The sequence below is a fragment of the Lycium ferocissimum genome, chromosome 1, assembly GCF_029784015.1.
Source record: "Lycium ferocissimum isolate CSIRO_LF1 chromosome 1, AGI_CSIRO_Lferr_CH_V1, whole genome shotgun sequence".
Classification (NCBI taxonomy): domain Eukaryota; kingdom Viridiplantae; phylum Streptophyta; class Magnoliopsida; order Solanales; family Solanaceae; genus Lycium; species Lycium ferocissimum.
The window spans coordinates 60068116-60080946 of NC_081342.1; the positions used below are offsets into that span (position 1 = coordinate 60068116).

The window sequence follows — 12831 nt, forward strand, 5'->3', positions numbered from 1 at the left end:
ATTATGATCTTGTCAACTACAAAAGAATTGAAACTAAGAATGATTAAATTGTGTCAAGTAAGCTTTTTTTATTCCTAAGTGAGTTTATTAAACGAGGGCTAACACCCCGAGTTCTTGTTACTAATTTCTACCAAACCCTAATTCACCTTCCCGAGAAGAATAAGATTTTATGGCTTAGGTTAATGTTTGCAACCATCAACCAACTTGAACGAATAAGAAATAAGTAAAAACCAACAACCCATTATGCATAAACGCCCATTCACATAACACCCATCATTGGGTCCACAACCTACTCATAGTATTTAATGTAAAACAAAGCATTGAAAGATTCATTAAAGCTTACAATATTAATAAAGAAGATGAAAGAATGAAATCTTATCCTCAAAAGCTGCAAAACAATGAAGTATTCAATGCCCAAGAACAATAAGACAAATATATGACCAAGAATGGTCCACAAAAACCCTACATCAACTATTTATAATGGTCCAAGTCGTTAAAAATACTTTGACAAAACTTCCCCCGACGAACCAGTATTGTCACGACCCAAATCGGAGGGTCATGACGAGCACCCAGGCCCTACCTACCGAGCACCGCTAATCATGCTCTCATATCATAATCATAAACAAGGGTGGACCACGAGGGTCATCAGATGGAAATCTGCTAGATCATCTGAGAAATATGCAGAAAAGGGATGAGCCCGAAAAGACATACTTTATAACTATGCTGGAGAAAATGTACAAGCCGACAAGGCCATCATATATGACTATACAACAAAAATGTAGGCCGAGGGGGCCACACAACGTCTGACTATGTCTTCACGTTTTTGTCCTATGTCTGAAAATTCATAATTTATTATTTTTCTATTTGAAAGTAATTTTTTAATTCATGAAGGAGTGATGTTTTAATTATAATATGATAAAGTTTATTGATTATTTTCTTTCAGGGAAACAAATTGCATAGTATGATAGTAGTATGCTTTAAGATTATTTGAAGTTAAGATGTTAGAGTTGGTTTGCATCTCATAATGACTTTTAAATTATTGCATAATTTGTAATTGTAAAATCATGTTAGAAGTTTTGTTTTCTATGAGTTTCTTTAATTATGTTTTTTAATTTTTTAAAACTATTACAATATATTTTTTATAAATTTTGTGTTATTATACTATTTTACTACCGTATAAATTAAAAATTTAAAGATCCATGGGGATACGCCCCCTGCCTCGGGGCTTACGCCTCGCCCCGTACTAATTAAAATGCCTCACCTCACATCCCCGCCTTTTTAAAACACTAACCTAGGATTATTTATCCTGTATCCCTAGTACCAAATGAGTCCTTAGAGCTTGCAAGGCAATTGTCCAGCGGATGATAGTTGTAACAACCCAATTGGTTGTTATAGTGCTATTGACTCTTTTACCATTGTTGACCCTTCCCCGAGGTCATCGGGTGAGTTTTCGTGTGACTTTTGGAGGTTTGAGTCTTAAAGTGGAAATTGTTTGACCCAAATTGACTTTTAAGAAAACGGACTTTTTCAATTCTATCGATTCTGAGAGGTCTGGATGACCGTTTGTAACTTGGTAGTGTGGTCGGTTCGGTTTCCAATGCAATTGGGAGCGTTTTGAAACTTGGGTTGGAAATTTGACTTTAAGCCATTGGGGGTTGACTTGGTCAAATAGACCTCCATTGGAAATTTCAAAACCGCGAATGAATTCGTAACGCGTTTTTATGTGTGTTTGCAGGTTTGTTTTGTATTTGTGGGGCCTCGGGTGATAGTCGAATTTCGGGTTAAGAATGGTCAAAAACCAGTAAGTTCTTGGTGTCTGGTGTCCGCCGCGGCGGCTGCAATCGCCGCGCAGGCCCCGTGGTAGCGAGGGGCTAATGGCTATAGCGAGCGAGGCGAGTTGGAGGTAAGTCGTCACAATGGACGTCCATCCGCTGTTGCGGTCTCGTGGTAGCGGTAGTGGGTGCCGCTATATAGGTTGTAAGGATTAAGTGTTGGCCGCCGTAGCGGGCCACTTGTCGCCACAGCGAGTGCGCTGCAGCGGGCTTTCGACCGCTGCAGCCGATGTCGAGCAGTTTCCTATTTTCTTTCTTTAGTTAAAACCCTTAAACCCTATCATTTTCCTTCATCACTTTCTAAGCACACTTTGGGAGAATTGAATAGCTTTTGGACTGAATCTTCTTGGAGGTAAGATCTATGACCCTAGACTTCATCATTTACCTTCCTAGATCCTTAATCCATGCTTAGAATCACTAAAATCAAAGTAGAGAAGATGAGTCTTATGATAATTTTTTTGAAATGAGTTTAGACTTCTAAAATGGAAATTGATGTGTGAAATTGACTAGTGTAACCATAGAATTTGATGAATTCCTTGTTGTTGAGCTTATTTCTTCCATTATTAGTGATTAATTTGAGTTGAAGAATTAGGGTTCATACCCAAATTTGGGGGTTTTGCTTTAAATCCGAATTAGGCTTAATCTTGAGTTGTTTTAGCAATTGAATAGTGGGTTTGATCACCTAGAGCTTGAATTGCATGTTCTATCCTCCAATTTTCCGGTTTACCCTTATGGGCCTGTTTTCCCAATTCCTTGAGTTAGGATTCAACCTAACTAGAAGTATAGCAATATGGGTATCGTTCTTCTTGATTTCTAATGTAGAACTCGAATATGGTTAGACTTTGAGTACTTGGAGGCGCTACGAAAAGGCAAGGCCAAGGTGTGACAGTTCGTGGCTCCTGTTCGGCTTTCAAGATAGATTACGGCTTACCTTTTGGTTAGACTTTAGTTAGCGAATCATATGTAGAGTTAGTGATTGTTGGAGAAAGCATGTGAACCTTCGGGTATGGAGTTGGGATGGAATACTTAGGTTGGTATTGTTGTTGACTATGGTTTGTTGCCTTATTGTGTTCTATTGAGTTGTTGCTTATTTGTGAGTTGTTGACTTGTTGCCACGTGATTGATTTTAGAGTTGATGCTTAGTACCTTATGTTTTGGGGAGCATATTTATCATGATTGAGGTTGTTGGGAAGGAAAGAAAGGTTATGATATTGATATTGTGATTGAGATATGTGTCCATGTGTGGCACCATTGATTCATATATTTTTGTTGGCATTGTTATCATGCATTTACTCATTATATATATATTGGGATCGGCGTGTCGCAACACTTACTGGGATCAGGTTGCATGTACCGCAACACTGACTGGGATCGGGTTGCACGTTCCGCACCATTGACTATTGGATCGGGTTGTACGCCACAACAGGTACATAGACTTAGCGGTACCCCATAGGTCATGACTGTCGAGGCGACGAGATATTCCGCTCGAAGCGTGTGTGTATCACTGCATTTGCATTGCATTCACCTCATATTTACATATGGCATTGTATTGGACTTATTGGTTGATCTTTGGTGATACGTGTACTTGATAGTAGTTCTTGAGATTATGTTTCAGACTTATAGTGGATTTTGAGGTGATATACTAGACTTGGTGATTCGGTAAGATCGGGTTTGATACTTTGGACTGTGTGAGTTATATCTGATTGTGAGCATACCTACTTTTTCAGTCTCTTTCTTATATATATGATTATCTAAATGTTGGTGGCCTATGATGCCTACTCAGTACGTGTTGTTGTACTGATTTTACCTTGCTGCATTCTTTTCTGAGTGCAGAGTTCGTGACCGGATCGACTTCCTCGCTTCGTGGCTGAGCCCCGTGGCCATTTGACGAGCATTCTAGGGTGAGCACTTGGATGGATTCGCTGCCCGGATGACTCCTATCCATTCTTGTCTTTATATTCTATCATTTAGACAGTTATTTATGGATATTTGAGACTTATATTTCCTAGACATTATGTAGTGGCTCTTGTACTATTCAGACCAGATTTTGGGATTCGATGTATCTTCCGCACTTATTATATTTATCTATTTATGTTAGACTCATTATGTAATTCTGGGTGATTGAATTTATTTTATAATTATGAATAAGGGATGGGTTCGCCTGGGAATTGGTGGGTGTCCGCACGTTCCCTAGTTGGGGCGTGACATCAGTCATTGCTGTTGACTAAAATATACACAGATATCGATAAAATCAAACAAAAAAAAATTAAAGAAAAGGTTTTAAAAAAAAAAAAAAAACTAAAAAGCGAGTTGAAGATTTTTTGTGTTGAAGGAAACAGAGTAAAATATTAGTAAACCAACCACACACACAAAAGGGAATAACAAAAAAGGATGTCCTTAGTCCAAACTTTGTAAACCTATCATCTCTCACCTGTCCTTTTGGAACAAAGAAACAACTCAAAAAGGGGCTTTAGATTTGAAGCAAAAAAGGTTGCCAAGAAACTCAAAAAAGTTGTGCTAGTAAAAAAGCTAATCATCAAATAGTTAAAAAGTATTACTTATTAGTTGTGGCAAATCAAGAATGCTAACTTCTTCATTGAGGCTTCCTTTTTTGCCTCTTCCTCAGTCTCATCTTGTGTTTTCCCCTTTGAATTTCACTAAAATTGTTCACTTTTCAAACCCCAATTGTTCTATTTCATCTTCCAAAAGATGTGCTTCAACAACTTCATCTTCACATGGACAAACGGTATTACTACTTTTCTCTCTGTGTTGTTTTCTTTTCTTGTAGCTAAATACATATATTGGGTTTTAATTGTTGTACTTATGGTTGGGACTTGACTTTGTGATAGTTGGAAAATTGGGTTCTTGAAAATTTGGTGTTTGATGTGGGAGGAAAGCTCAAAACTTTATTTTTACTAATTTTCTCTGTGTTAATAATAGCTAAAATGCATATATTGGGTTTTCATTGTTGTGCTTATGCTTGGGATTGAGTTTGTGATAGTTGGAAAAATGGGTTCTTGACAATTTGGTTGTTTGATAGGAGGAAGGCTCAAAACTTTATTATTACTACTTTTCTCTCTGTGTTAATAGCTAAAATGCATATATTGGGTTTTCAGTGTTGTGCTTATGTTTGAGATTGACTTTGTGATAATTGGAAAAATGGGTTCTTGAATTTTTGTGTTTGACGGGAGAAAAGCTCAATTATGGCTCATATAATATATGTTGTTCCTACTTGTCCAGAAAAAGTGATATGATATTATGATGTGTTCTCCCGTTACTTGGAGTTTGTGGGTATAGTGTTAGCTATCTCTTTCTGCTTTATTGATAACTGTGGCAATGCTTTCTAGTATGTTAAATAGAAATTAAACTTCCTTTTATCAGAAAATCAAATGTTTCTGGATTTGAAACAAGCAATTGTATGCATTTATCATGGTTGGCTACTGTCATTTGCTTAGGTTTCCAGCTTGTGTTAGCTAGCAAGAAGATTCCCAGTTTCATCTTATTTATTGCCTTCTCTTTTCGTTTTTATGAAAAATGTCTTAGTCATTCCTGTTGTATTGGTCTTTCTATTGTTAAACTGGAAAGTGTGGTTGTTAGAGAAAGACCACTTGATTAGAATGAGAGGAACAAGTTTCCGTATCCTTCTTCTGGCAGCACCAACAGCATGTTTGGATATTTTGCTGTCTTAGGCTGCCTAAATATTCATTAACTGACAAGCACACAAACTAGAGGGTCTCATGATTATTGCATTTTCATGCATCAGTTGGTTTTCACTTATGATTTACTGCCAGGGGCCTCTGTTTGGTATAGTGGCCAGATGGAGATGCTGAAAGATATTGCAACAATGATAATTTGAGGAATGAAGATGATTATGCAATTCAGATGTTTGGTTCTGATGAAGAACTCAGCACTCAGATTCCAACTCAAGCTCAGTCTGTTGTTGAAGGCTCGGGAGCAGTTTTGGTGTCAGAGTATAAGCCAGTTCCGGATGTAGACTATCTGCAGGTTTGATGTGCTCTTTTCCTTTTTCGATGAAGGGCGTTGTATTATGCTTAGCTGTATCAAATTGGAATTGCGATGAGATTTAAGAGTATATTGTTTTTTAATCATCATACTTTGGATATTTATTACCTGAAAAAAGCATCTTCCATTTGACATCTTACATCTTTAGTCAACTAAATGAATATGACAGATCAGATCAAATCACTAATAATTTGATACTAAATTACAAGTTGCACCTAATTGTGCTTGGGTTATTATCTCTTTGCTTTGATGGATCAAAATCTTAGATTGTACTCACTCTTTTCTTTAAATTTTGCGAAATCCTGAGTAACTCAACCTTTGGTATATATAATCTTGGGAAGGAGTTTCTTAGGCAGCTATCTACGAGCCATTCTTCTTTGGTAGGTGGTCTGCTGAAACTGCATTGAAAAGTTATTGCAAGCAAGTAGTGTTATCAAAAGCTCAAGGCGCAAAAAAGCTCTAAGGTCCTTTGGGGTTTTAAGCGCAAAGCGCAAGTAAAGTGTGGGCTTTAATGAAAAAAGGCGCATTGGATTAAAAATACAAATATGTATTGTAGTCCAAGAATAATGATCATAAGCATGAATAACAAATATATGGACCAACAAATTGAAAAGATTGTGATAAAGTGAAATGTCAATTTTTTAGTGTCACATCTTCAAGATTACGCTCATTGGCATAGAAAAGTATGCCTTGATGGTGACACTGAAGCGGCCATAAAGTGAGGCGAAGCACTCAACATGTTTTGTGCCTCGCTTGAGGGCTTAAGCTGTTTGGCAGGCCAATTCAAGTGTCACTTTGAGCCAACAAAAATCTACTAGTTTGATGTTTCTTAACGTGTCTATAAATGTACTTATCAAAGATGTGTCTATGAATGTAGATAAGAGAGATATTGCTCCTTTTTTATGAGAGAGACATTAATCCTTTCATGTTATCAGGAGTTGTTAGCAATTCAACAACAAGGTCCGAGAAATATTGGCTTTTTTGGGACACGAAACATGGGATTTATGCATCAAGAACTTATTGAGATTTTAAGCTACGCCTTGGTCATTACGGTATTGTTTTAGTTGAAGGAGACAGTGAATTAATGACTTTGAGCTTTTCAATGTTTATTCAACTTCTTCTTTTTCCAGAAAAATCACATCTTTACTTCTGGAGCAGCAGGCACCAATGCTGCTGTCATAAGAGGTGCTCTTCGTGCTGAGAGGCCAGAGCTGCTAACTGTAATACTGCCGCAGAGCCTGAAAAAACAACCACCGGAAAGTCAAGAGTTATTGTCTAAAGTAATGCATTTACATTTTCTTTTTGGTTGCATCTATTCATAAAAGTCGCGCTTCATTATGACAGAAATGTCACTGATGGTTATCTTACCATTATCAAAGGGAAAAGTCATTGATGGTATCATGCGAAACAATTTGCGCAAAAAAGGATATATTGTCTATGTTGTTCCTGTCATTGAAATGCTTCTTTCTTTCTTCCCCTTTTTGAATAACCACAGTTATTGCACCACGTCTCCTGGATTTAATTATCTTAAAAAAGAGGAATTTTTTTTTTTTAATGGATTTTTGGAGTACGTTATTAGATGTAGAGGAGATAGAAATATCTTGTAAATAATATTAGCTTTTTACGTAACCCATAAAATAAGTTTTCCTCCTTTTGTGCAATCCTTTCTTACATAGAAGGAATCATTCCTGAGAGCTGCAACCTCTGATCTTCTCTATGACTGTATGTACTTTTTAATAATCAAATTGTTATATACTGAAACATTTGGAGTCAAAATCTCTTGGAATATTTCATTTTAGAGGCTAAATAACTGAAGCTGTTGACCTGAAAGTCGACGGGCATGTCACTGCATATTATTAAGCTGTTTAAGAGATGACACAGAAGGAAGCTGTATGTATTTATTTTATTTAGGTGCAATCAGGAATTGGAAAAATTAGTTAGAACAGATTTGCGGCAACATCTACCATTAGGTGCTCTAATTTTAAAATGTACTCGTACTCCTTATTGCTAAGAAAGACGAAGGAGGAGTTGCAAGAGCTAATTTCTTATGTATTGGTTGGTGGAGCTAATTTCATAGATTCAACATACAGCCAACTACACCTTAGTTCCAAGCTAGTTGGAGTCGGTTATATGTATCATTATTTACCATTCAACTCTTTTTCAAGTCCATTTCATTCCAATATTATATTGTTTTGACTTTGAAGGAAATTTAGGGGTTCTCTATAGCCTAAGAAATATTTCCCTAACTCACACCCTTATTACTACACAGATAGACAAGTTTCTAACGTTGGCACCTCCAGACGTAGAGTAAGTGTAACTATGACAATAACTGTTGTCCCAACTAGTTGGTATTATATATATGGTTCATTTGAATCCATTAAATTATGTTCTTAGCTAAGTCCACTTTTTTTTTTTTTTAGAAGATTATAGGTCTATGAGACAACTTCTTTCTGTGTGATTTTAGGTCTGACTCATCCTCTTTTATAATCTTTGTTCATCATAGTGTCACACCTTTGAGCCGGTGCATATGGAGGCTTACATAAGACACGGCCAAACCGCCTCATGTCGCATTCTCGCATTTTATCTTCTATGTGTTCTAGCACCCTTTGTTTGATGTAATCATTTCTAATCTTGTCCAATCTTTTATGACCGCATCCATCTTAACATAGGCATTGTACAATATTCATCTCGTGCATATATTTAGTGCTAATATTACTGGGCTTTCAGTTGTTATGTTGAACTTACTTTTTACCCAGTAAGGGTATTTTCCCGTCCCATACTCCGTAAAGTAAGCACTCGTCTGTTTTAGCTATCATCTTCTAATTCTATGCATTAAATCTTCATCTATCATGCTATTATCTTGGAAGGCAGAGCGTATATGCATCATAATCCTGTTTGATTTCACTATACCTTTGTTATTCTTATGGGGAGCTAAACTTGCGGCGTATATATTATGTCTTACTATTATGTCTTACTTCTACTTGTCCTAAGAACCTTTCTCTTTAGAGTGCTTCTCCAGAATTCCAATGTTTGGTTGAGTTTCTCACTAGTTCTTCCACTAACTCAATATCATATGAATAGCATTTCACCTTGGAATCTTATCCTTCGTATTCGTTAGCTCACCCTATCTAGGTAAACATGTATAGATTTGAGGCAAATCCCTAGTATAGTATACACCTACGGATATGGTAAACTCCTTAGCTTATATTGATCTTACACTTGTGACTGCTCTTTTGTACAAATGTTCATCATATTCTATATTTGATATGAATTTCTTTCTTCTCAAGAATCCATTAACAAACTATTTCTTGACGCTAATATCATTTGAAGATCCTTCTTCTCTCTCTATAAGTTTTCATATATCTTTATAGAAAAAATTTAGTTTGTTGTTGATCTAACAGGTAATATCAAAACTATCGATCTGTCAGCCTAGTAATTGTCTCTACATCTATGCTCTATCACTTTCTCTCATAGGACTCATAAGTTTGTACCATGACAGTTTGCAAAACTTTGAACATCTTCTCTGTTCTTACCCCCACTATTCCATTTGATGTGATATCCTTTCCTTTTTTGACGATTAAAAAAATAACACCTTTCTATATTTGGAGATAATTTAACTTTAAACATCCTATTTTACCCTTAATGATATGCTTTTATAGCAACACAAATGTCATGGCATGTTTTTTTTTTGATTAAGCACCGCGTGTCCGAGTCTCTTTGAGCCCCGACTAATCCCGGGGGTGCACAGGCCCTCGGCAAGGAGTTTCCCGCAAGTGCACCACGGGTAATTCAGGGTTTCCCCAGTCCGATGGCCCTCAGAAATTGTTTGCACCCAGCGGGTTTCGAACTTGAGACCTTGAAAGGGAGCACCCCAAGGCTCAAGTCAATTGCCACCAGGCCAACCCCTGAGGGTTGTCATGGCATGTTTTGAGACCACAAGTTTCAAAAGTCTTTCTTTTTCGTACTCCATCCCGTCAATTAAGTTCACATAAAATGAAACAACGGAATATATATTAGTATGAAGGTACTCTTTTCTCTAATTATATGCCAACTTTCCACATTTACATTTAATGTACATGAATAATTCTTGTTGTTAGACTATCACAACCACTTCAAGAGCTTCAAAGCCTCTATAGGGATACCATCCTACATGCTTTTCTACTCCAAAATTTCATGGCATCCTTTACTGTATAACTAATTCTACGAGTGTAATTAATGTTTGTCTGTAAAGCTATCCTCGTCATTTGTGTTGAGTAATTAATCCATCTCTTGTCATTATAAGTTGAATGCTAGATTTTCGATGTTTAGTTGCTTCCTTTTCCATATAGAGCTAACATAATATATAAGCTTACCACATTCTGATTTAAGATCAAAATCCAGTTGAATTAAAATTTTCTCTAGTTTCAAACGAATCAAGTTCTGCATCTCTATAAACCTCAGTTAAGATTTGTCGTCAAATTGCTTCATAGTAGTTAAATGCTGAAAACTAAAATGCGCTTGTTCTGTTGCTCTTTTAGTGGACTTGAGTATTTGATACACAGAAGTTTTGACTAGGGGAGGGACTAAGTCTGTCATGTTAATGTTCTGAATAATGGAGTTTAGACTAATCCGTCATTTTAAACATTTGAGAACTACTTTATAGTGACTTCTGATTGAATGTACCTGCTGAATTTGGTCTCCATCAGTAGTTTATTATAACGCAACAAGAAGAGTTCAATCTTCTAATTGATTTCCGCCCAGTTTGATCATTAGATGCAACAAAAATATGGTAGTTAGTAGTGCTTCCAAACATTATCATAATGTTTGACTTACTTGGATTGCAGGTGAAACATGTGATAGAGAAACCTCACAATGACCATCTCTCGCTGCTAGAAGCTAGCAGGTATGCAAAAGAGCATCCTTTTTCAATAATTTGGGTATATAATCTCCATTTCAAGTTGAACTTAGTTCTCTTGCATGTTTTAGCAGGGAAACATGAACATGAACATGAACATCTGATTTCTTGTACACTTGTCTGTTCAAACGTCTATAGGCCTTCAATAGTCTTTCTTCCATTTGGTTTGTATGCGTTTCTTGGCAGAAACTGCTTTCTATGCTATGAAGTTCCCTGACTTTGTGCAGAACTGTATGATAGTGACGTGCCTAGAGGTGTCAAATGGGCTGGTTGGGCTGAACTTGGGCGGGTTAAAATGGTTGAGTTAATAAATGGGTGGGTCATTGACCCCCCCCCCCCCCCTCCCCACACACACACACACACACAAATGTTACTTAAGCTGAAATGGACTAAAAACCGGGTCATAACTCGACCTGCCCAACTCTTACTAAGTTTTAAATTCTTTGTTTTTTCTATGACAAGAAAACCCGCAGCCGTTTAAATTATTTGTTTTTTCTATGACAAGAAAACCCGCAGCCGCTACCCTTCGGGTGCGCACAGGGTAAACCCCGCTCCAAAGGTAATTGCCCGCAAACCATACAGGAGAGGTAAACGCACTAGGCAAGCCCCGGGCGATGAGCTCGACCAAGAAAGCATGCAGGGGTGTCGAACCTAAGACCCTCCATTTGGGAGATCCCCTTCTCAACCAACTCAGCCCCCGTTGCGGGTTTTGAATTCTTTGTTTGTTTTCTTATAATTCGTTTAAGTACCTAATAAAACCTTTTTCTTTTTCCTTATATTATGCTATATATAACATAGCAAATTAAAAAAATGTCATCTTAAAAATAGTTAGGCAGTTTGTCATGGGTCAATTTGGGCTGCATACAGCCCAGTTTTTTTAAATGGGCTGAATTAAGCGGGTCAAATTGGGTTGAGTTGATAAGATGAGTGGGTCATTAACCCGCCCAAACCTAAGCGGGATGAGCAGATCATGATTTATGGGTTTATTTTGCACGTTTGCAACCCCTAGACGTGCCGAACAAAAATATCATCGTACCTTCTAACATAGTGATATTATAGCTTTTCTCCTTATTTTTTCCTTAAAATGGCAACTAGTTTTGAAGAAGCTTTTTATCACATACCATCAACTTAATGCGAATTATATGTCTTGTTTCTCTGTTGCTGTATCCATGGTTAATACTAATTGGTGGTTGATCCCCTTTGTATTGAGTTAAGGTACTTTACTAGCATGGCTTGGGTTACCTGAATTGGTTTTCCTGATGTAGGCTGTGTAACATGGACATCATTTCCCAAGTGCAGCAAGTTATTTGCTTTGCCTTTCATGATAGCAGATTGCTTATGGAAACATGTCAAGAAGCCAAGAATCTTAGGAAGATTGTTACTCTCTTTTACTTGGACTAATGAATAGCAACAACCTTTGTTCATAGATTCTTTGCTATTGAATATTTTCTCTGTTGATTGTGGGGGGAATATACACATGCTATACGTGTATGGAAATTACTGCAATGTAGAAATGTTCATACTCATGCCATATTCATTTAATAGAGTAGATGTCTCATCGATTGCAACATAATTTATAGATGTATTTATTTTTGCTTTAGGTGCAACACATCCTTGTATTTCCACATATATCTTGCTCTAGTTAGTTGAAGAACTCTACATTTATCTGGCAATGTAGAGAGATTCATATAAATGGAATACCAAATAAGGTTAATCTACGTACAGATTTTTAGGGTTACCTTGGCGTAAAGCATATAGCAATCTAATTTCTTCTCATCTGCCTAAGCATTGATGAGTGGAGTTACTTTGTACCTAACACTGGTGGGAGATAGTAGGTACCCTTATGGAATAGTTTAGGTGCATGCAAGCTGGCTTAGACACCATCATTATTCAAGAAAAAATAATGACATGATAGATTGCTCTGTTGAAAGTGAAGGAATACATTGTTGACTTCACCTAAAATAGAGTAAACGAGGTTCTAGCCTAAGGTAAAGTTTTCTTGAAATGCAACCAATTTCGAGTGGTATCTCTTTTCTCTTGATTGTGTATCTATTTGTAGTATCCCAAGAATTTTGTCTTAGT

General features: G+C 36.9%; 1 protein-coding gene across 3 annotated transcripts; it reads left to right on the forward strand.

Annotated features, from left to right (window-relative positions):
• Positions 1-4202: 4202 nt before the first annotated feature.
• Positions 4203-12465, forward strand: LOC132056436 (uncharacterized). 3 transcript variants are annotated; one of them, XM_059448655.1, is made up of 6 exons: positions 4203-4578; positions 5643-5837; positions 6791-6907; positions 6986-7135; positions 10679-10737; positions 11965-12083. In XM_059448655.1, exons 1-6 carry the CDS (start codon positions 4414-4416, stop codon positions 11993-11995), a joined length of 717 nt encoding a protein of 238 aa, XP_059304638.1. In that variant the 5' UTR covers positions 4203-4413; the 3' UTR covers positions 11996-12083. The 3 variants fall into 3 exon arrangements, with proteins under 3 accessions (XP_059304638.1, XP_059304631.1, XP_059304644.1); XM_059448648.1 differs by having other exon boundaries at positions 4205-4578; positions 12015-12465; XM_059448661.1 differs by having other exon boundaries at positions 4439-4578; positions 5624-5837; positions 12015-12465.
• Positions 12466-12831: the final 366 nt, after the last annotated feature.